This window comes from Cetorhinus maximus, chromosome 29 (genome assembly GCF_964194155.1).
Source record: "Cetorhinus maximus chromosome 29, sCetMax3.hap1.1, whole genome shotgun sequence".
Taxonomy (NCBI): Eukaryota; Metazoa; Chordata; class Chondrichthyes; order Lamniformes; family Cetorhinidae; genus Cetorhinus; species Cetorhinus maximus.
In genome coordinates, this window is record NC_135907.1 from 9,706,086 (window position 1) to 9,728,138 (window position 22,053).

Sequence of the window (22,053 nt, forward strand, 5' to 3'; positions counted from 1 at the left end):
TGGAACTCCCTTCCTAACAGCACTGTGGGTGTGCCTACACCACATGGACTGCAGCAGTTTAAGAAAGCAGCTCACCACCACCTTCTCAAGGACAACTAGGGATGGGCAATAAATGCTGGCCCAGCCAGCGAAGCCCACATCCCGTGAACGAATAAAAAAAAACCCTCAAACAGTATAAATTTCATCACATTTCCACTTCTCTTCAGCTCTGAAAAAGAGTCAAACAAACTTGAAACGTTAACTCTGTTTCTCTCTCCACAGGTGCTGCTACACCTGGTGAGTTTTTCCAGCATTTTCTGTTTTTGTTCAGATTTCCAGCATCCGCAGTATTTTGCTTTTATCTTTGCAGCTGTGTTCTTGTTTCTTGAAGTTTAGTACTTGCACCATGTGATCCCATCTTTGGTATGTGGATGAATGTCAGATCGAAACTCAGGACATAAACGAACAGAGAGATTTATTTAACATTAAACAGGTAAATCTACAGTACTCAGAACAAAGACATGGGTATCTGTGTTAGTGTGGACACATCCTGTTAGCCTCTGTCACACTTTTATATTTTTACATTGGATATATCCTCAGGTTCAGTGTCATTGACCCACTTCCATAAGTGGGCCTTGCATCCCCTATGATTCAGAGTGAACTGTTTGTTGCTTAATATTGGGAAAAACAATAGGGGCACCCATGGGATTGTAACAGAGAACTCTTACTCCGTACACCCACTACGAATGCAACAAAGTCTACCATGTTGTGATTCTCCTCTCCCAGATCACACCAAATGTAGACTAACTAGACTAAATTAGGTGATCCCAGGCTATTGTGGGGGTGTGGAAAAGCCAGGATGACCTTACCCCCATAGAAATGCATCACTTGCAGATCAACTCCCTCAATGTTGTAAATTTGGGTGGCTGTTATTTTTGGAATGTTCCAGGCCCCACTTAAACCAGTAACTTGGACATAGTGGGCTTGATTGAGATGTCTGAGACGGTGGTAAGGTCACTATGGTTTTCTTCAATTGCTCAGAAATCCATATCACAAAATGTCACCGACAGTCCAATTAGTCAGTCAGAGTTATTGCTGAATCTTGCAGGCAACAGACTAAGAAATGCATACATAAAAATTCTGGGCTGACCTAATAGGGAACTAAGGCAAGATTGAGCCCGCAGCAATTATTTTAGTGGTGAGTGTACACCGTAACGATTCTCTAATACAATCCTGGGGTGTCCCTTTTGCTTACCTTGATGTTGAGCAGGAAGAGGTGCATTCGGGTCAGAGGGGATGAAAGGTGTACTCGTGGCAGTAGGTCAGTGACACTGGACCCAAGGAAACATGCAGTGCAAAAACATGACAAGGTTCACAAATCTGAAAAGTAGGATTTAAATAATGAGAAAGGGGTAGACAGGAGGACGGGAACAGGGAAATGAAGTGTTTGAATGAGAATTAAAATACGAAAAGGACGATCAGTGAAACAGAGGCTGCATCACCCTGAAAGTTAATATGATTTTACTTTAAATAAACTAGCACCATTGAAGAAAAACTTTTGTCTAAAGAAATATTGAATTTCTTTCCAATGTGAGCTGTGAGTCTGGAATTCCTTCACTGATTAATGTTCTCTGCTTGCTCCGTGTTTTACGTGCAATGAGGAAAAGTCACCTTAATCCTGCAGTAATGTGCACTGCATGATCCTAAATGTTACAGAACAGAGCCATTTAATAAAGATGTTTAAATCCTGTCTGATGCTCACTAATTATAGCAGATTAAAACCAGACGGAAGTATTGTGGGTTTAAGTGCGCTAATATTCGGTTATAAGCAGAACGACTCTCGCACAATGTAAGTATTGTTTGGAACACGTGAAACACTCGTGGAAAAGAACAGACGTGGATCTCTGTCCATCCAGATTCAGCCTCAGTAGAGTGGAGTCATACTCAACATCAGCCGCAAACCCTGAGACAGACCCCAACACAACACTGAGAGTGAGGACCTTCGGTCCTGAGCTATTGGTTCTTGGTGTTGTTTATTGAGGATCCAGTGTCCTTCTGCACCTCGTGACTCTGCAGGACTATCCAACTCTGACACCGTTAGTCCAGCCCCTTCCATTAATGCAATGAGAATAATCCCAGCTCTTCTAATTCTACGTCACTGCTTCTTGCTCTGAAGAGTATTTTCAAGGGATTCACACTGGGATTAGAGGTGTGATTGAATGTAAGGTGACTTTACAAAATGGGGAATGGCCAAAGACTGGACTCGACAGAGGCTCCCTTACACATCAGTTTCCATTGTCAGGTGGTATTATGTCTCAGTTGGAGGTACTTTCACCTCTCAGTCAGAAAGTTGGGGCTCAAGTCCCATTTCAGAGGCTTGAGCCCAGAGCTTAGGCTGATGGTCCAGTGCAGTACTGAGAGAGTGGTGCCCTGTTGGAGAGGCAGTACTGAGGGAGTGGTGCCCTGTTGGAGAGGCAGTACTGAGAGAGTGGTGCCTGGTTGGAGAGGCAGTACTGAGGGAGTGGTGCCCTGTTGGAGAGGCAGTACTGAGGGAGTGGGTGCCCTGTTGGAGAGGCAGTACTGAGGGAGTGGGTGCCCTGTTGGAGAGGCAGTACTGAGGGAGTGGGTGCCCTGTTGGAGAGGCAGTACTGAGGGAGTGGGTGCCCTGTTGGAGAGGCAGTACTGAGGGAGTGGGTGCCCTGTTGGAGAGGCAGTACTGAGGGAGTGGGTGCCCTGTTGGAGAGGCAGTACTGAGGGAGTGGTGCCCTGTTGGAGAGGCAGTACTGAGAGAGTGGGTGCCCTGTTGGAGAGGCAGTACTGAGAGAGTGGGTGCCCTGTTGGAGAGGCAGTACTGAGAGAGTGGGTGCCCTGTTGGAGAGGCAGTACTGAGGGAGTGGTGCCCGGTTGGAGAGGCAGTATTGAGAGAGTGGTGCCCTGTCGGAGGGCCAGTACTGGGGAGTCCTGGGGATTGTTATACTGTTGGAGAGGCAGTACTGAGGGACCGGTGCCCTGTCTGAGGGCCAGTACTGGGGAGTGCTGCATTGTTAGAGGGGCAGCCTCAGGGACTGCTGCATTGTTAGAAGTGCTGCCTTCTGAGTGAGACATATGTCCTCTCAAGTATGGACCAAAAAATTTGATTGTGAAGAGCAGGGGTTTCTCCCCGGTTTCCTGGTTAACATTTATAGAATATTTATCTCAATACTGATTATGGGATCTTGCTGTGTGCAAACTGGCTGCTGTGTTTCCTACACTCCAACAGTAATTACACTTCAATAACTCTTGTGCAGCTGTGAAGCGCTAAGGTCATAAAAACTGGTGCAGAAATGCAAATAGCTCTTATTTTCATTCAAACTGACCTTGTGAGCTCAGTAATGTGGCCCTGTATATTTCTGTGATCTCAGTAATCTGGTCCAGTGATCTCAGGAATCTGTCCCTGTGATCACAGGAACGTAGCCCTGCGGTCCCTAACCTGGCCCTGCGATCTCCTTTGTCACCTCAGTAATCTGGCCCTGTGATCTCAGTAATCTAGCCCTGTGATCTGTCATCTGGCCCTGTGATCTCAGTCATCTGGCCCTGTGATCTCAGGAACCTGGGTGTGGGTCTGAGGGGCCAATAAAAACAGAAAATGCTGGAAATACTCAGCAGGTCTGCAGCCTCTAACCCGGAGAGAGAAACATGACACGTTGATGAGTTTTCATCAGAATTGGAAAAGGTTAGAGGTGAAAGAGGTTTTAAGGAAGTAAAGAGACCGGGAAAGAGGGGAACAGAGAAATGAACTAAAGAGAAGGTCTGGGAATGACAAAAGGGTTGATGGTGCAAAGCGAAAGAGGGATGGTAATGAGACAAGCAAAGAAAGAAATGGTGGGTCTATGGGAGTTGAAAGGGACTAGCTTGAGCAGAAGCAGCAGCTTGTAACAATCTGAGAGCAGTGATTAGGGTTAAAAATGAGGATGTGGCTCGAGAGGGGCTGTAAATGGATTGAATCAGTCCCTGGCAGGGATCTGCTCCAGATGCAGGTGTTATTTTTATTTTAAATAAATTTGTTCCAGGTAATTTATAACACCCTAGGCTTTTTGATATTCAACATGAAACTATGAACAAGTGGATCCTGTCTCTCTCTTGGCCATCTCTAGTTCATTGTTCCTCCTCCTGTCAATCTCCTCCATCTCACGGATTTTCTGTAACAGACAGGAGGTGTTAATGAAGGGGAGGTCGAGCTGGAAGGATTCTGCTCACCCAGTAGTTCTTATCTGCAACATTATTAGCATTTACTGATAATCAGAAAATCGTTGAGCAGGTTATAGGGAGACCAGCTGGTGGCAGAGAGATTTGGCAGCAAATGTACTGTATTTATCCTGAACCTTGTCCCTACACAGCTTTCACCCTCAGAAATATCAGCTCGTGCCAGGGTGATGGGCTTTGAAAGAACTGTGAGGGCAGCACAATCACCTCACCCTGATACCAACAAACCTCTTGCATGTGCAGCTCAGTATCTGGGTGAAGCCCTCATTCACTGTCTGCTGCAGTTGTATCGTCAGACTGTCAGAGAGAACAGTGGCCTGTGTTCTGCCAGTTCAGTTCATGTTTCCCCATCCCCACTGGGGTCAAGCTGTAAAACCACTGGATGTTCCCCCCTTCATCCTGTCAGACGATACTCAGGGTCCAGATGAGCTTTCCCTCTGCCTGTTACCTGTTTCATTAGGAGAAGGGATTCCCTCACTAGATTCAGCAGGGCCTGCCCTACACGGTGGGGGGTTGGGGTGGCGGGGTCCGAGTCCTGAACAGCTCCAATTCTGCCAGGATTGCACTACAGAGGTTGTGCTCTCTTTGACTGGCCAGGAACCAAATCCATCAGTAGGTCTCCCGCTGACTGTACTTGAAAGATTAAGATCATAGTCCCTGTGAATGGGAACTGTTCCAGTACCTGGGAGATTTCGGTTTGAATGATTGCTCGAAAATCCTTTCCTTGGCCGAGAGATTCCATTTGCTCCAGAAACACTCGCCTCTCTTCAATCTCATTACATACTGGAATAGTAAAAGAAACTGAGCTCAATAACAGACATCACCTTCTTCCTCCTCCCCCACCTCTCTCACCAACTGCTCCCTCCTTCATTAACACCCTCATCCCACCTCACCAACTGCTCCCTCCCTCAGCAACATTCCCATCGCCCCCTCACCGACTGCTCTCTCCCTCATTAACACCCTCATCCCCCCTCACCGACTGCTCTCTCCCTCATTAACACCCTCATCCCCCCTCACCCTCACCGACTGCTACTTCCCTCATTAACTCTCCCATTCACACCTCCCCATCCTCACCCTCACCCACAGCACCCTCCCTCACAGACACCCTCAGCCAGCACCCTCCCGTATCGACAGCACGCATCCTCACCCACATCCTCACTGACAGCACCCGCCCTCACACTCAGCCCACGACCCGTCGTGTCAGATTCAGAACCATCAACATAGCAGGGACCAACCTTTGGTAGCAGAGGCTCTGTGGCCGAAACACTTACATTCTTCAAACCGATCGATTTCCTGCGCCTCCTCTTCCTTCTTCTTGGGTTTTGGTTTGTGATTGGGCACAGGATCGTCCTTCCCAGTCGCCATGAGATTCTGCAGACGCTGCTTCTCTTTCTCCAAGTTCCCTGAAGTAAAATAATGAGTGATTGTCACAGCGAGTGAGTATGTGAGAAAGTGTAGAGGTAGGGACAGGGAGAAGATGAGTGAAGGAGGGAGCGTGAGCCAGAGAGGGAAAAAGGGGAGAAGGGGTTAAGGAAGAAGGGGAAGGCAGTTGGAAGAAGGGGAGGAGGAGGAAGGGAGATGAATAAGGGAAGGAGGGAGAGAATGGGTGGCAGGAGATAAAGGGAGGAGGGGAACAAGGAGAGGCAGCAAAGAAGGGGAAAGAATGGGGAGAGGAAGAAAGGGAGATGAGGAGATAAGGGAAGCAAAAAAGAGGAGGTTGGATAAGTGGAGCAAAGGGTGGTGATGGGAAGGAGGAGAGGGAAAGCGGTTAAGGGGAAGCGAAGGTGGTGGATGAAAGAGTGGGGGAAGAGAAGGATGTAGAGGAGAGGGGGATGGGGAGAGGCAGAGCGGGAGGGGTGGGAGAGGCAAGGTGGGGTTGTAAATGAAGAGGAAATGAGGCAAGAGGGAATGAGGGAAGTGGGAATGATTTGTGAGAGACGATGGGGGAGAGAGAGAGAGAAAGAGTGAAAGGATTATCTTGGCAATAACTAGGTTAAGTGAGTGGGAAAAAAATTGGCAGATGGATTATAATGTGAGAAAATGTGAGGTTGTTCACTTTAGCAGGAAGAAGGGAAAAGTGGAATATCATTTAAATGGAGAGAGACTGCAGAATACTGCAGTACAGAGGGATCTGGGTGTCCTTGTACGTGAATTACAAAATGTTAGCATGAAGGTACAGCAAGTAATTAGGAAGTAAATAGAATAAAAACAGAAACTAGTGAAGAAGAACAGCCCTGAAGAAGTCATACAGACTTGAAACATTAACTCTGTTTCTCTCTCCACAGATGCTGCCAGACCTGCTGAGTTTTTCCAGCATTTTCTGTTTTTATTTCAGATTTCCAGCATCTGCAGTATTTTATTTTAGGCAAATGGAATATTGGCCTTTATTGCAAGGGGGATGGAGTATAAAAGTAGGGAAGTCAGCTACAACTGTACAGGGCATTGTTGATGAAGCAGCTGAAGATGGTTGGGCCTAGGATACTACCCTGAGGAACTCCTGAAGTGATGTCCTGGAACTGAGATGATTGACCTCCAACAGCCACAACCATCTTCCTTTGTGCTAGGTATGACTCCAGCCAGTGGAGTGTTAATCCCTGATTTCCACTGACTTCGATTTTGCCAAGGCCATTTGATGCCATATTTGGTCAAATGTTACCCTGATGTAGAGGCTAGTCACTCTAACCTCCCCTCTGGAGATCAACCTTTTTGTCCATCTTTGGACCAAGGCTGTAATGAGGTCAGGAGCTGGGTGGCTCTGGCAGAATCCAAACTGAGCATCAGTGAGCAGGTTATTGCTGTGTAAGTGCTGCTTGATAGCACTGTTGATGACATCATCCATCATCTTGCTGGTGCTCGAGAGTAGACTGATGGGACAGCGATTGGCTGGGTTGGATTTGTTCAAATTTTTGTGGACACATCTGGGCAATTTTACACATTGTTGGGTAGATCCCACTGTTGTAGCTGTACTGGAACAGCTTGGCTAGGGGTACAGCTGGTTCTGGAGCACAAGTCTTTAGTACTCCTGCCAGAATATTGTCAGGACCTGTAGCCTTTGCAGCATCCAGTGCCTTTAGCAGTTTCTTGATATCAAGTGGAATGAATTGAACTGGTTGAAGGCTGGCATCTATGATGCTGGGGACCTCCGGATGAGGCCGAGATGGATCATCCACTCGGCACTTTTGGCTGAAGATTGTTGCAAATGCTTCGGCCTTGTCTTTTGCACCAATGTGCTGGGTTCCTCCTCCTGCTAGTTGTTTAATTATCCACCATCATTCACAACAGAATGTGGCAGGGCAGCAGAGCTTTGGTCTGATCAGTTAGTCAGGAGGTCACTTTGCTCTGTCTATCACATGCTTCTTCCATTATTTGGCATGCATGTAATCCTGTGTTGTAGCTTCACCAGGCTGACATCTCATTCTTATGTACGCCTGGTGCTCCTGGTATGCCCTCCTGCACTCTTCATGGAACCAGGGTTGGTCCCCTCACTTGATGGCAATGGTAGAGTGGGAGATATACCATAAGGTTACAGATTGTCCTGGAATATAATTCTGCAGGAGCTGATGGCCCACGTGAATATGCAGTTTTGAGTGCTAGAGCTGACTTACCCTGTTTTGCATGTTGGTAGTGGCGCTTAATACAATGTGAAGATAGGACTTTGTCTCCACAAAGGCTAGGCAGTTGTCACTCCTGTGAATAGTCTTATGGGCAGATGCAGCTGTGGCAGGTAGATTGGCGAGGATGAGGTCAAGTAGATTTTTCTCTCTTCTTGATTCTCTCACAAACAGCCACAGGCCCAGTCTGGCAGCTATGTCCTTCAGGACTTGACCTGTTCACTCAGTACTAATGATGACACAAAGATAGGTAGGAAAGTAAGTTGTGAACATAGGACATAAGGAGTATAGATACGTTAAGCGAATGGGGAAAGATCTGGCAAATGTATAATGTGGGGAATATGAAATGTCCATTTTGGCAGGAAGAATGAAAAAGAAGCTTATTATCTAATGGTGAGAGATTGCAGAGCTCTGAGATTCAGAGGGATCTGGGTGTCCTGGTGCATGAATCACAAAAGCCTAGTATGCAGGTGCAGCAAGTAACTAGGAAAGCTAATAGAATGTTATCATTTATTACGAGGGGAATTGAATACAAAAGTAGGGAGGTTATTCTTCAGTTACACAAGGAACTGGTGAGACCACATCTGGAGTACTGTGCTGGTATTGGTCTCCTTATTTAAGGAAGGGTGCAAATGTGTTAGAATCAGATCAGAGAATGTATACTAGACAAATGCCTGAAATGGGTGTGTTGTCTTATGAGGAAAGGTTGGGTATGCTAGGCTTGTATCTGCTGGAGTTTAGAAGAGTAAGAGGCGACTTCATTGAAACATATAAGATCCTGAGGGTCTTGACTGAGTGGATGTGGAGAGGATGTTTCCTCTTGTAGCAGAATCTCGTACTCAGGGTCACTGTTTAAAAATAAGGGGTTGCTCATTTAAGACAGAGATGAGGAGAAATTTTTTCTCTCAGAGGACTGTGGGTCTTTGGAACTCTTCGCCAAAAGGCGGTAGAAGCAGAGTCTTTGAATATTTTTAAGACAGAGGTAGATAGATTCTTGATTAACAAGGGGGTGAAAGGTTATCGGGGGTAGGTAGGAATGTGGGGTTGAGGTTACAATCAGATCAGCCATGATCTTACTGAATGGTGGAGCAGGCTCGAGGGGCCAAATGGCCCATTCCTGCTTCTAATTCATATGTTTGCAATGCTAACGAGCTTGGTGATGGACATCGAAGTACCCCACCAAGAGTACATTCTGTGCCCTTGTTATCCTCAGTGCTTCTTCCAAGTGGTGTCCAACATTGAGAAGCTGATATATCAGCTGAGGGTGGGGTGGGGTGGCGGGGGAGAGGTAGGTGGCAATCAGCAGGAGGTTTCCTTGCCCACGTTTGACCTGATGCTATGAGACTTCATGGGTTGAGGACTCTCAGGGCATGTATATGACTGCTGCCACCACTGCTGGGTCTGTCCTGTTGGTGGGACAGGGCATACCCAGAGATGGTGATGGAGTAGTCTGGGTCAATGGCTCTAAGGTGTGAATTTGTGATAATGACTATGTCAGGCTGTTGTTTGACTATTCTATGGGACAGCTCTTCAAATTGGAAGAATCCCCAGCTATTAGTGAGGAGGACTTTGCAAAGTCAAATATGTTTTTAGTTCTGGAAAGACAGTGTTAAGATAAGATGTTTCAATCAGCATCAGCAGCCTCAGGGGGATGGAAAGGTGAAGCTCAATAGAGGATGGCTGGGAGATTGTGAGGTCAGGGTTTGTGATATGGAATGAAGTGGGGAGGGTTTTAATACAGACCTCAGCACCAACCCCAGGGACAAAAATCAGTTGGTTTGTAGACCAGTGTAGGAATGCATTACAACAGTGACTGCACTTGAGAAGTACTTCATTGGCTGTAAAGTGCTTTGAGACATCTGGTGGTCGTGCAAAGCACGATATAAACACAAGTCTTTTGTTTTTTGCCCTTTATTGTCACAGCTTTGGGTAAAAATGTCAAGTTTAAGCCTGGGTATTGGGCAGATGCTAAAGCCTTTAGTGAGGGTCATGAAACAATACAAAAGACAATTCAGTGGATGAATTTAATGTAGTTATTTTGAATAGTTAATTATTTAACGGATTTTTAATTCTGTTTAAAACTTTATTTTGGGCATTAGAAATTTCAGTTACTGAGGGAAATAAAATGGTGATAGGATCGCATTATCTGAAAGCATTTTGAGCGATCTGTGGGGAAAATGCAGTGCTCCTGTACATGTGCATAACAGAATTCCTGTTTTCAGTTCCGGGAAGCTTGCATGAAAATAGGATATGTTGAGCAGAGGACCAAGGGAGGCTTATGTTATGGTGAAGGGGGTTCCCTAATTTTACAGTGAAGGCCTGGCCTTAAGTGGGGAGGTTGGGCTGTGGGGGGTGGAGTTGGGGGTGCTCGTTAACTGGGATGTATTCAGTCTTCTCTCAGAGAGCTTTGAAGCATCTTGCTGAGGGTCCTTCTTTGTGGGGTCTGTCTAATAGATAATCCAGTGATGGGTGCTGATTGCTTGAGGTGCGACAGATTAGAGGGTGCTGCTAGGTTTGCTATGTTGGCTATATTTGAACACCTACTTGTTGGCCGGGGTCGAAACCTTTCCCGTTGGTATGCGTCTCCAGCACGGCAACTTTCTGCAGGTCGCAGGTGTGGTTTGGAGGAGGGATGGACGCGGATAGATGGGGCTGGTGGTAGTGGAGGGGGAGCTGAAGCCTTGCTGCAGTTAGGATTGCAGCTCACAGGAAGAGCATCTCCTTCTACAAGAAAAGGAATATTAAAACAACAAACATGGTCCAGGCTCAACCAGAAACTTCCAGCAAGTATGAGATGGCAGTTTTGTGGAGAAGGAGGTCATTCAGCCCATCATGCCTGAGCTCGCTCTTTGGTAGAGGTACCTAATTAGTTACATTTCCCTGCCCTTCCCCCATTACCCTGTAATTATTTTCTACTTCAAGTTTATATCCAGTTCTGTTTTAAAAGTTACGACTCAATCTGCTTCCACCGTCCTTTCATGCAGTGGATTCCGGGTCGTAACAACTCATTGTGTAAAACGAATGATGTTCATTTCTTGCTTCTGCTGTTATGCCAATTATCTTAAATCCATGTCCTCTGGTTACTGACCATTCTGCTACTGGAAACAGTTTCTCCTTATTTACTCTATCAAAACCCCTTTATGATTTTGAACAACTCTATCAAATCTCCCCTCAGCCTTCTCTGCTCCAAGGGGAACAATCCCAGCTTCTCCAGTCTCTCCTCATTAACTGAAGCTCCCTTATCCCTGGCACCATTCCAGTAAACCTGCTCTGCACCCTCTCCAAGGCCCCAACATCCTTCTCGAACTGCGGTGACCAGAATTTGACATAATTCTCCAGTCACTTAGGAGGATTTAGATTCTTACTTTTGTCGTCTATGCCTTGCTATATAAAGCCACGGATATTTAAAAAAAAAAATCCGTATCAACTCATGGAGCCACTTCAAAGATTTCTGTATGTAAACCCCCCAGGGGCCTCTGTTCCTGCAACCTCATTATAAATTATACCATTTAGTTCAGGGGTTTTCAACCGGAGATCTGCAGCTACCAAGAATAATCACAGTCAATGGAAAGTCCTCTCTACAAATCCCAGAATCGGATACACCATCACTTTGTTTCTTCCCGGCTACAGGAAGTGTTTTTGTTAAATATTTACCGAACTGCTGCATTATTTCATTTGATCTTCGTTCAATCTCAAGAGATACTTTCAGCTAAGCTGTTCCCATTGTTTTCAATTCTCAAACACAAACCTTTTCCTGTCCCCCTTCCCAACTCCCCCCACTACATTTACTTTTTCCTAAAAGGTTTTTTTTTTAATATTCATTCACAGGATGTGAGCTTCGCTGGCTGGGCCAGCATTTATTGCCCATCCCTAGTTGCCCTTGAGAAGGTGATGGTGAGCTGCCTTCTTGAACCACTGCAGTCCATGTGGCGTAGGTACCACCCACAGTGCTGTCAGGGAGGGAGTTACAGGATTTTGACCCAGCGATGGTGAAGGAACGGCAATATATTTTCAAGTCAGGATGATGATTGACTTGGAGGGGAGCTTCCAGGTGGTGGTATTCCCATCTATCTGCTGCCCTTGCCCTTCTCGATGACAATAGTTATTGGTTTGGAAGGTGCTGTCGAAGGAGCCTTGGTGAATTCTTGCAGTGCATCTTGTAGATGGTACACACTGCTGCTACTGTGCATCGGTGGTGGAGGGAGTGAATGTTTGTGGATGTGGTGCCAATCAAGCGGGCTGCTTTGTCCTGGACGGTGTCAAGCTTCTTGAGTGTTTTGGGAGTCATCCAGGTAATTGGAGAGTATCCTGACTTGTGCCTTGTAGATGGTGGACAGGCTTTGGGGAGTTAGGAGGTGAGTTGCTTGCCGCACGATTCCTAGCCTCTGACCTGCTCTTGTAGCCACAGTATTTATATGGCTAGTCCAGTTCAGTTTCTGGTCGATGGTAACCCCCAGGATGTAGATAGTGGGGGATTCAGTGATGGTAATGCCAGTGAACATCAAGTGGCAATGGTTAGATTCACTCTTGTTGGAGATGGTCATTGCCTGGCACTTGTGTGGCACGAATGTTACTTGCCACTTGTCAGCCCATGCCTGGATATTGCCCAAGTCTTGCTGCATTTGGACATGGACTGCTTCAGTATTTGAGGAGTCGTGAATGCTGCTGAACATTGTGCAATCTGTCTATCACTTACTGCTTATGCTGTTTGGCATGCAAGTAGTCCTGTATAGTTTAACCAGGTTGACACCTCATTTTTAGGTGTGCCTGGTGCTGCTCCTGGCATGCCCTCCTGCAGTCTTCATTGAGCCAGGGTTGATTGCCTAGCTTGATGGTAATGGTAGAGTGGGGATATGCCAGGCCATGAGGGTATGGATTTTGGTTGAGTACAATTCTGTTGCTGCTGATGGCCCACAGCGCCTCATGGATGCCTAGTCTTGAGTTGCTAGATCTGTTTGAAATCTATTCCATTTAGCACGGTGGTAGTGCCACACAACATGATGGAGAGTTTCCTCAATGTGAAGGCGGGACTCCGTCTCCACAATGACTGTGCGGTGGTCACTCCTACCGATACTGTCATGGACAGATGCATCTATGGCAGGCAGGTTGGTAATGTTGGTTCCCTCACCACCTGCCGCAGACCCAGTCTAGCAGCTATGTCAGTTAGGACTCGGCCAGCTCGGTCAGTGTGGTGGTACCAAGCCACTCTTGGTGATGGACATTGAAGTCCCCCACCTAGAGTACACTCTGCGCCCTTGCCACCCTCAGTGTTTCATCCTAGTGGTGTTCAACATGGAGGAGCACATCAGCTAAGGGAGGGCGGTACATGGTAATCAGCAGGACGTTTCCTTGCCCATGTCTGATGCCATTAGACTTCATGGGGTCCAGAGTTGATGTTGAGGACTCCCAGGGCAACTCCTTCCCAACTATATACCACAGTGCTGCCACCTCTGCTGGGTTTGTCCTGCCGGTGGGACAGGACATACCCAGGGATGGTGATGGGACATTATCTGTAAGGTATGATTCTGTGAGGATGACTATGTCAGGCTGTTGCTTGGCTAGTCTATGAGACAGCTCTCCCAATTTTAGACCCCAAGATGTTAGTAAGGAGGGCTCTACAGGGTTGAGAGGGCTGAGATTGCTGTTGTCGATTCCGGGGCCTACATCGATGCCGGGTGGTCTGTCAGGTTTCATTCCTTTTTTGTGACTTTGTAGCGGTTTGGTACAACTGAGAAGCTTGCTAGGCCACTTAAGAGTCAACATGGGTCTGGAGTCACATGTAGGCCAGACCAGGTAAGGACGACAGATTTCCTTCCCTAAAGGACATTAGTGAACCAGATGGTTTTTTACAACAACCTATATGGTTCCATGGTCATCATTAGACTTTTAATTCCAGATTTTTATTGAATTTGAATTCCACCATCTGCCATCCCCAGAGCATTACCCTGAGTCTCTGGATTATTAGTCCAGTGACAATACCACTACGCCATCGCCTCCCCTTGTTACAGGGGAAGATTAGGGGCGGTCTTTAATAAATATATTTATAAAAATATAAATAGTAAAAGGGTATTCAAAGAAAGGTGGGGCATTAAACATTAGAAAAGAGATCCACATGTGAAGGTAGAAGGCATGGCTAAGGGACTAAATGTAACAGTGAAGGAGGACATAGGAATGATATTGAACAGATAAAATAGGTGAAGTGCAGGAGATTAAATAGTTGGCGGTACTGAAAGTAGAAAAGTGACATGTTCCAGATAGGTATATCCAATCTTACTGAGGGAAGTAAGGATGGAAATTGGAGACTCTGACCGCAGTTATGGGGGTAGTGATGCTGTTGGACTGGGGGAATTGCAAATGTTACACCCCTGTTCAAAACAAAGGCAGAGGAAAGCCTGTCAAATACAGAAAGTTCCCCTCCAAGCCACTCACCATCCTGATTTGGAAATACATCGACCGGTCCTTCATTGCTGCTGGGTCAAAATCCTGGAACTTCTTCCCAACAGCACTGTATGTGTATCTACACTACATGGACTGCAGTGGTTCAAGAAGGCAGCTCACCAGCACCTTCTCAAGGGCAATTAGGGATGGGCAATAAAAGCTGGATGTGGCTAGCGACGCCCACATCCCACGAATGAATAAAAAAACAGCCCAGTCAGTGTTAAGGCAACAGTGTGGTCACCATGAGAATCAAAAATTAATTACCATTTGGAAAAGTATGGGCTAATTGGTTAACGGTAAATTGTGTTTCACTGTCTTGTTTGAGTTATTTGAACTAATGGAATTGATTAAAGTAGTGCAGTTGGTGTTGTATATAGAATTTCAAAAGGCATTTGATAAAATACCAAATAGACTTGTTAGCAAAATTGAAGCCCATGAAATTAAAAAGGGGAGTGGTAATGTGGAGATAAAACTGGCCAGGGACAGAAAGCAGAGTAGTTGTGAAACTGTTTCTCAGACTGGAGGGAAAAGCACAGTGATATTTCTCCCCGCCCCTCTCCCCTACATCTCCACTCAGAATTAAGACCATTGCCCTTTTTAATGACCTGGACTTGGGAATACATCTCAACGTTTGCAGAAGAAATGAAACTCAGAAGAGAAGCAAACAGTGAGGAAGATAGTAGCTGATTTCAGGAAGATATAGACAGACTGGGGAAATGGGCAGAGACGTGGCAGATGAAATTTAACCCAGAGAGATGTGAAGTGATACATTTTGGTAGGAAGAATAAGCAGAGGTAATATGAACTAAATGGAAAAAATTTAAAGAGGGTGCAGAACAGAGAGACCTGGGGAAAATTTACACAAATCTTTGAAAGTGGTAGGATAAGTTGAGAAGGCAAATGGATTCCATGCCGTTAGCAATAGAGGCAGACAGTACAAAAGCAATGGAGGTTCATCCTCAGTATTGTGTTTAATGCTGGGTACCAGAGAGGGTGCAGTCCTGTCACATTCACCCATGAATGGTGGTGGACAAGTAAACAACTAATGGGAGGAGGAGGCTCCAAGAACATTACCATCCTGAATGATGGTGGAGTCCAGCATGTCAGTGCAAAAGACAAGGCGTTTGCAACCATCTTTAGCCAGAAGTGCCGAATGGATGATCCACCTCAGTCTCCACCAGAGGTTCCCAGCATCACAGATGCCAGTCTTCAGCCAATTCAATTCACTCCACATGATATCAAGAAATGTTTGAGCACACTGGATATGGGCTCCAACAACACCCAGCTGTGGTGTTGAAAACTAGTGCTCCTGTTCTGTACAGCTACAACACTGGCGCCTACCTGATAATGTGGAAAATTGCCCAGGTAGGTCCTGTCCACAAAAAGCAGGGAATTACCACCCCATCGATCTGCTCTTAATCTTCAGCAATGTGATGGAAGGTATCATCGACAGTGTTAATAAGCGGCACTTCCTCAACAATAACCTGCTCACTGACGCTCAGTTTGGGTTCCACAAGGTCATTCTGCTCCTGACCTCATTAAAGCCTTGGTCCAAACATGGACAAAAGAGCTGAACTCCAGAGGTGAGGTGAGAATGACTCCCTTGACATCAAGGCAGCATTTGACCGAGTGTGGCATCAAGGAGCCCTAGCAAAACTCAAGTCAATGGGAATCAGGGGGAAAACTCTCCACTGGTTGGATTCATACCTAACACAAAGGAAGATGGTTGTGGTTGTTGGAGGTCAGTCATCTCTGGAACATAACTGCAGGAGTTCCTCAAGTTAGTATCCTCGGCCCAACCATCTTCAGCTGCTTCATCAATGACTTTCACTCCATCATAGGTCAGAAGTGGGGATGTTCCCTGATGATTGCACAATGTTCAGCACCATTCGCGACTCCTGAAATACTGAAGCAGTCCGAGTCTGCCTGCAGCAAGACCTGGACATCACTCAGGGTTGGGCTAAGTGGCACGTAACATTCATGCCGCACAACAGCCAAGAAATGACCATCTCCAACAAGAGGGAATCTAACCATTCCCCTTGACAATAGCCTTACCATCACTGAATTCCCGCAATCAACATCCTGGGGGTTACCACTGACCAGAAACTGAACTGGACCAGCTACAGAAATACTGCAGCCACAAGTGCAGGTCAGAGGTTGGTGAGTAACTCAACTCCTGACTCCCAAAGCCTGTCGACCATTTACATGGCACAAGTCAGGAGTGTGACAGAATACTCCCCATTTGCCTGGATGAGTGAAGCTCCAAGAATACTGAAGAAGTTTGATACCGTCCAAGACAAAGCAGCCCACCTGAATGGCACCCCATTCACGACATTAAACATTTATTCCTCCACACTGATGCACAGTGGCAGCAGTGTGTACCATCTACAAGATGCAATGCAGCAACTTGCTCAGTGTCTTTCAACAGCACCTTCCAAACTCACAACCCCTACCACCTAGAAGGACAAGGGTAACAGATGGATGGGAACATCACCACCTGGAAGTTCCCCTCCAACCCACACACCATCCTGACTTGGAAATATATTACCCGTGCCTTCACTGTCACTAGGTTAAAATCCTGGAATTTCTTCTCTAACACCACATGGGCTGCAGCAGTTCAAGAAAGCGGCTCACCCACCAACTTCTGAAGGGCAATTGGGGATGAGTAACAAATGCTGGTCTTCCGAGTTTATCCATATACACAAATTTAAAATAAAAACGATTGATTAGAATGCTGGGCTTCAGTTATGTGGAGAGACTGGAGAAGCTGTGGTTGTTCTCCAGGAGCAGAGAAGGTTAGTGGGAAATTTGATACAAGTATATTTAAAATTGTGAATGTTTTTTTCAAAAGGAGAAACTATTTCCAGTGGCAGAAGGGTTGGTAACAAGATTATACAGATATAAAGATAATTTGCAAAATAACCAGGGGTGAGATTAAGATTTTTTTGAATGCAACATGTTTTTGTGATCTGGAATGCACTGACTGAAAGGGCAATGGAAGGAGATCTAACAGTAACTTTCAAAAGGGAATCGGATAATTGAAGGGAAAAAGTTTAATGGGTTATGGTGAAAGTGCAGGAGGGTAGGATTAATTGCTTAGTTCCACTAAAGAGCTGACATAAGCATGATGGGCTGAATGACCTCCTTCTGTGCTGTATCATTGTACAATTCTACACTGCTGTATCAAATGCTCCCAGGGCAGAAACAACACAGGTTAGAGAGAATCTCCCTCTACAGTTTTATCAAACACTCCCAGGGCAGGCATAGCATGAGTTAGATGCAGAATAAATCTCCCTCTAAATTGTCCTATTAAACACTCCCAGTGCAGATACAACATGAGATTTTGTTCACTGCAAAGTTGAGAGCGAGAGGCTCATGTGTAAATATTCTCACCCTGAAGTCTTCTGTTAAGCTGTCTCTGTTGGAATTTATTCAATTTGGATTCCTGCATCATCACTGCAACAAGACAAGGTGAGGTCAGTCAGTAAGAGCAACAACGGGGAACACAGCCTGAGCTACAGAATGTGTCTGTGACATTCCCACGAACCAGGTCCAGCAATGTCTCCTTCCTTGTTGGACTGGGAACATACTGATGCAGAAAATTCCCCTGAACATACTCTCAGAATTCTTGCTCCTCTCTGCCCTTTATACAATTGCTACATTCTGATAATCAAAGTCCCTCATTATAACTACTCCATAATTCTTACACTTCTCTGTAATTTCCTTGCAAGTTTGTTGTCTACGTCTTTCCTAGTTGTTGGCTTATAGACTACACTGGGCAATGTAATGGCACCTTTATTGTTTCTTAGCTCTGACCAAATAGATTCTGTTCTTGACCCCTGTAGGACACCCTCTCTCTCTACCACTGTAATATTCTTCTTAATCAATACTGCAACTGCCCCCTCCTTTCATTCCTTCTCTGTCTTTCTTGAACACCTTGTGTCCATGAATATTTAGTACCCAGTCCTGCCCTTCTTTTAGCCAGGTCTCTGTTATTGCCACAACATCATACTTCCATATGGTTCTCTGCATCTGCAGCGCACCCTCTCATTTAGCCTTATTTAGCACACTCCACACAGATGGGAGCATAAAATTACAAAGGGGCATTGATAAATTAAATGAGGTGGGTGGGAACTGTGGTAGTTAGAGTTCAGTATGGGGAAGTGTGCGATCATCCAGTATGGACCCTAAGAAAGATAACTCAAAGTATTTTCTTATTGGCAAGAAGCTAGGAAGAGCAGGGAGATTTAGGAATCTAAGTACAGAAGTCACCAAAAGCTAGAGGACAGGTATAAAAAAAATTAGGAAGGCTCCAGAAACATTGGTCTTAATGTCGAGGGAGCTGGGATACAAAGGGGTGGAAATTGGGTTCCAGTTATATAAAGCTCTAGTCAAAATCCATCTGGAGCAACTGTTGAGTTAGGGGTATATCAACCTTGGGCTGGGGGAGTGCGTGCTGAGAAGTGCAGATTCATCAGAATGATACTGGATGTAAAAGAGTTAATTGATGGGATCAGGTTGCACAGTCTACATTTGCCCTAAATATAGAAGAGTATAGTATAGTAGGCAGTTTCAGGGGGGAGGTCTTTTGGGGCAGTGGTGGTGTCTCTACCTCTGGGCCAGAAGTTCCCTGGTCAAGTCCCACTTCAGGACTTGATGGCCATGGAAGGTGTGCTCATGATGTTGATTATCAGCCTGTAAATCCTTCCAATATGCCTAATAGCAGAAGGTAAGAGTTTCCCGGTCAGCCATACTGCAGAAGGCAACAGCAAACCATTGCAGTACTTTGCCAAGCATGATCATGGACCAATCCGATGGAAGTCCATGATCACCAACGCCTTCTTAGGGCATGGTACCTGAAGGAGGAGGAGGAGGAAGGCAGTTTCCCTCCATCTAACCTATTTCCTATGGTGATGAAGCCCAGAACAAGGGGGCATAACCTTAAAATTAGAGTGAATGTCAGGAAGCACTTATTCACACAAGGGTAGTGGAAATCTGGAACTCTCTCCCACAAAAAGCTGTGGAGGCTGAGGGTCAATTGAGAATGTAAAAACTGAGATTGATAGGTTTCTGTCAGGCAAGGGTACTGAGGGTTACAGAACCAAGGTGGGTTGATGCAGATCAGCCATGATCAAACTGAATGGGTGAATAAGCTCAAGGGGCTGAATGGCCTGTTTTAGCTTGTGTGTTCCGCACCCTGTCCTTCCCCCCTTAAGAGCATAGGAAATAGGAGCTGGAGTAGGCCATATGGTACCTTCAGCCTGCTCTGCCATTGACCTTCTACATTAACTCCACTTCCCGCCTTATCCCCATATCCCTTGATTCCTTTAGTGCTAAATAAAACTATTTATCTCTATCTTGATGCTCAGTGACTGAGCATCCACAGCCCCCTGGGGTGGAGAATCCCAAAGATTCACAATCTCTAAGTGAATAAGGGGCAGGCCTTTTAAGACTGAGCTGAGGAGGTATTTCTTCACTCAGAGCAGGGTGAATCTTTGGAATTCTCTACTCCAGAGGGATCAATCGTTGGGCATTTCAAGACAAAAGTCGCTAGATTTTTGGATACTACTGATATCAAGAGTTATAGGGGTAGTGGAGAAAATGGCGTAGAGGTAGATGATCAGCCATGGTTCGTTTGAATGGCAGAGCAAGCTCGATGGGCCGAATAGCCTACTCTTGCTCCTATGAAGAAATTTCTCACCTTAGTCTGAAATGGATGTTCCTTTATGAGAGTGCCCCCTAGCTCTAGATTCTCCAACCAAGGGGAACAACCTCTCAGCGTCTACCCAGGGTTTTTCTGAATTTTCTACATTTCAATGAGATCACCTCTCATTCTTCTAAACTTCAAAGTACAGAACCTTTCTAGTCAATGTCCCATCATGGGACAACCCTCTCACTCCAGGAATTAATCTTGTGCATCTCTGTTGTCGGCTCTGTAAGGAAAGTATATCCTTCCTTAGGTACAGAGACCAGAACTGTACACAGTACTACAGGTGCGGTGTCACCAAATCTCTGGATAATTTATTCTTACACTCCAAACCCCTCCCAATAGAAGAAGCATGCCATTTGCCTTCCTAATTGCTTGTTGTAACTGTCATGCTAACTTTCTGTGATTCCTATACAAGGAATCCCACATCCCTTTGAGCATCATTTATTAGTCTCATGTGTTGCTCTCTCTATATCAGTGCTGTGATCTCTGTGAAGTTTTACTCTGTTGTATATACCATCTCACCTTTCAACAGGTCCTGGGTCTCTTTGCTGTATGAAGCTCTGGCACAATTCCAGAATCCGATCCCAGTTTGTCCTTTATCCCTTCCCTGATCGCTGGCCATTTTATAGTGGATATGTCTCTTGTTCCACAATCTGCTCTTGGTGCTGATGGAGGGGCTGGATCAGCAGCTGGTTACAGTGCCTGGTTAGACACAGAACAGCAAAATCCCAGCCTGAACTCAACCAATGGCTGGAGAGACTGGCCAGAGACCAGGCGGACAGTGACCAGAGACTGGCCAGAAGACAGGCGGACAGTGACCAGAGACCAGTCAGAGACTGGACAGAGGCCAAGTGGATAGTGACCAGAGACTGGCCAGAGGCCAGATGGACAGTGACCAGAGACTGGCCAGAGGCCAGGTGGACAGTGACCAGAGACTGGTCAGAGACTGGACAGAGGCCAAGTGGACAGTGACCAAAGGCCAGGTGGACAGTGACCAGGGACTGGTCAGAGGCCAAGCGGACAGTGACCAGAGACCAGCCACAGGCTGGGCGAACAGTGGCCAGAGACTGGTCAGAGCCCAAGCGGACAGTGACCAGAGACCAGCCACAGGCTGGGCGAACAGTGGCCAGAGACTGGTCAGAGCCCAAGCGGACAGTGGCCAGAGACCAGCCAGAGGCCAGGAGGACAATCACCAGAGACGGGTCAGACACTGGCCAGAAGCCAGGGGGGGGGTCTGACCAAAGGCCAGGCGAGCAGTGACCAGAGGCCGGATAGACACTGACCGGAGGCCGAGCGGCAACCGACCAGCTGCTGCTTCTCGGTCTCTGCGCGGGGGACCCGGTGCCGCTGTTTTGGACGCAGCCTCTGTTGCTATAGTGACGCAGACCCCGCCCCCTAAAGCCCAGCATCCACCGCGTGGACTACAACTCCCAGCACACACCGCATAACCGGAAATAAAACACGGGCGCGGGCGGGAAGAGAGGGGCAGCGGCTCCAGCCACGCTGGATCCAGTGCAGTGACAGTGGTGCAGCCACACTGGATCCAGTGCAGTGCCAATGGAGCAGCCACGCTGGATCCGGTGCAGTGACAGTGGAGCAGCCACGCTGACTCCAGTGCAGTAGCATTGGCACAGCCACGCTGGATCCAGTGCAGTAACATTGGCACAGCCACGCTAGATCCAGTGCAGTGACAGTGGGGCAGCCATACTGGATCCAGTGCAGTGCCAATGGAGCAGCCACGCTGGATCCAGTGAGGTCTGATATGGAACAGATTCAGATGAGTTTTCAACTACATATTTGCACTGTCATTAAAGCCACCTATTTTCACCATTACATCGTCAAACTCCAGCTCTTCCTCAGCTCATGTGCTGGTGAATCTTCATTCATCCATTTGTTACCTCTGAACTCGGCTATTCTAACGCACTCCTGGCTGGTCTCCCATTTTCTACCCTCCATGATCTTGAGGTCATCCAAAACTCTGCTGCCCGTGTCCCAACTTACACCAAATTCCATTCACCTATCCCCTCTGTACTTTTTAAAATTCAATTATGAGATGTGGGTGTTGCTGGCTGGG

General features: G+C 46.5%; 1 protein-coding gene across 2 annotated transcripts; it reads right to left on the bottom strand.

Moving 5' to 3' along the window:
- Positions 1–2,992: 2,992 nt before the first annotated feature.
- Positions 2,993–20,601, bottom strand: c29h22orf23 (chromosome 29 C22orf23 homolog). 2 transcript variants are annotated; one of them, XM_078532135.1, is made up of 6 exons: positions 20,502–20,601; positions 17,663–17,725; positions 10,377–10,556; positions 5,493–5,624; positions 4,904–5,004; positions 2,993–4,157 (listed from the first exon to the last, which is right to left on the bottom strand). In XM_078532135.1, the coding sequence occupies exons 1-6, from the start codon at positions 20,599–20,601 to the stop codon at positions 4,071–4,073; spliced, it is 663 nt and encodes a 220-aa protein (XP_078388261.1). In that variant the 3' UTR covers positions 2,993–4,070. The 2 variants fall into 2 exon arrangements, with proteins under 2 accessions (XP_078388261.1, XP_078388260.1); XM_078532134.1 differs by having other exon boundaries at positions 5,457–5,624.
- Between the last annotated feature and the right edge of the window lie 1,452 nt (positions 20,602–22,053).

Coding starts and splice junctions, on each gene's coding strand:
- c29h22orf23 (XM_078532134.1), bottom strand. CDS start 20,601: ATGGCCAGCGATCAGGGAAGGGATAAAGGACAAACTGGGATCGGATTC. Junction 10,557..17,662: donor GCTTAACAGAAGACTTCAGG/GTGAGAATATTT, acceptor CTTTTCTTGTAG/AAGGAGATGCTCTTCCTGTG. Junction 5,005..5,456: donor CAGAGCCTCTGCTACCAAAG/GTTGGTCCCTGC, acceptor TTACTATTCCAG/TATGTAATGAGATTGAAGAG.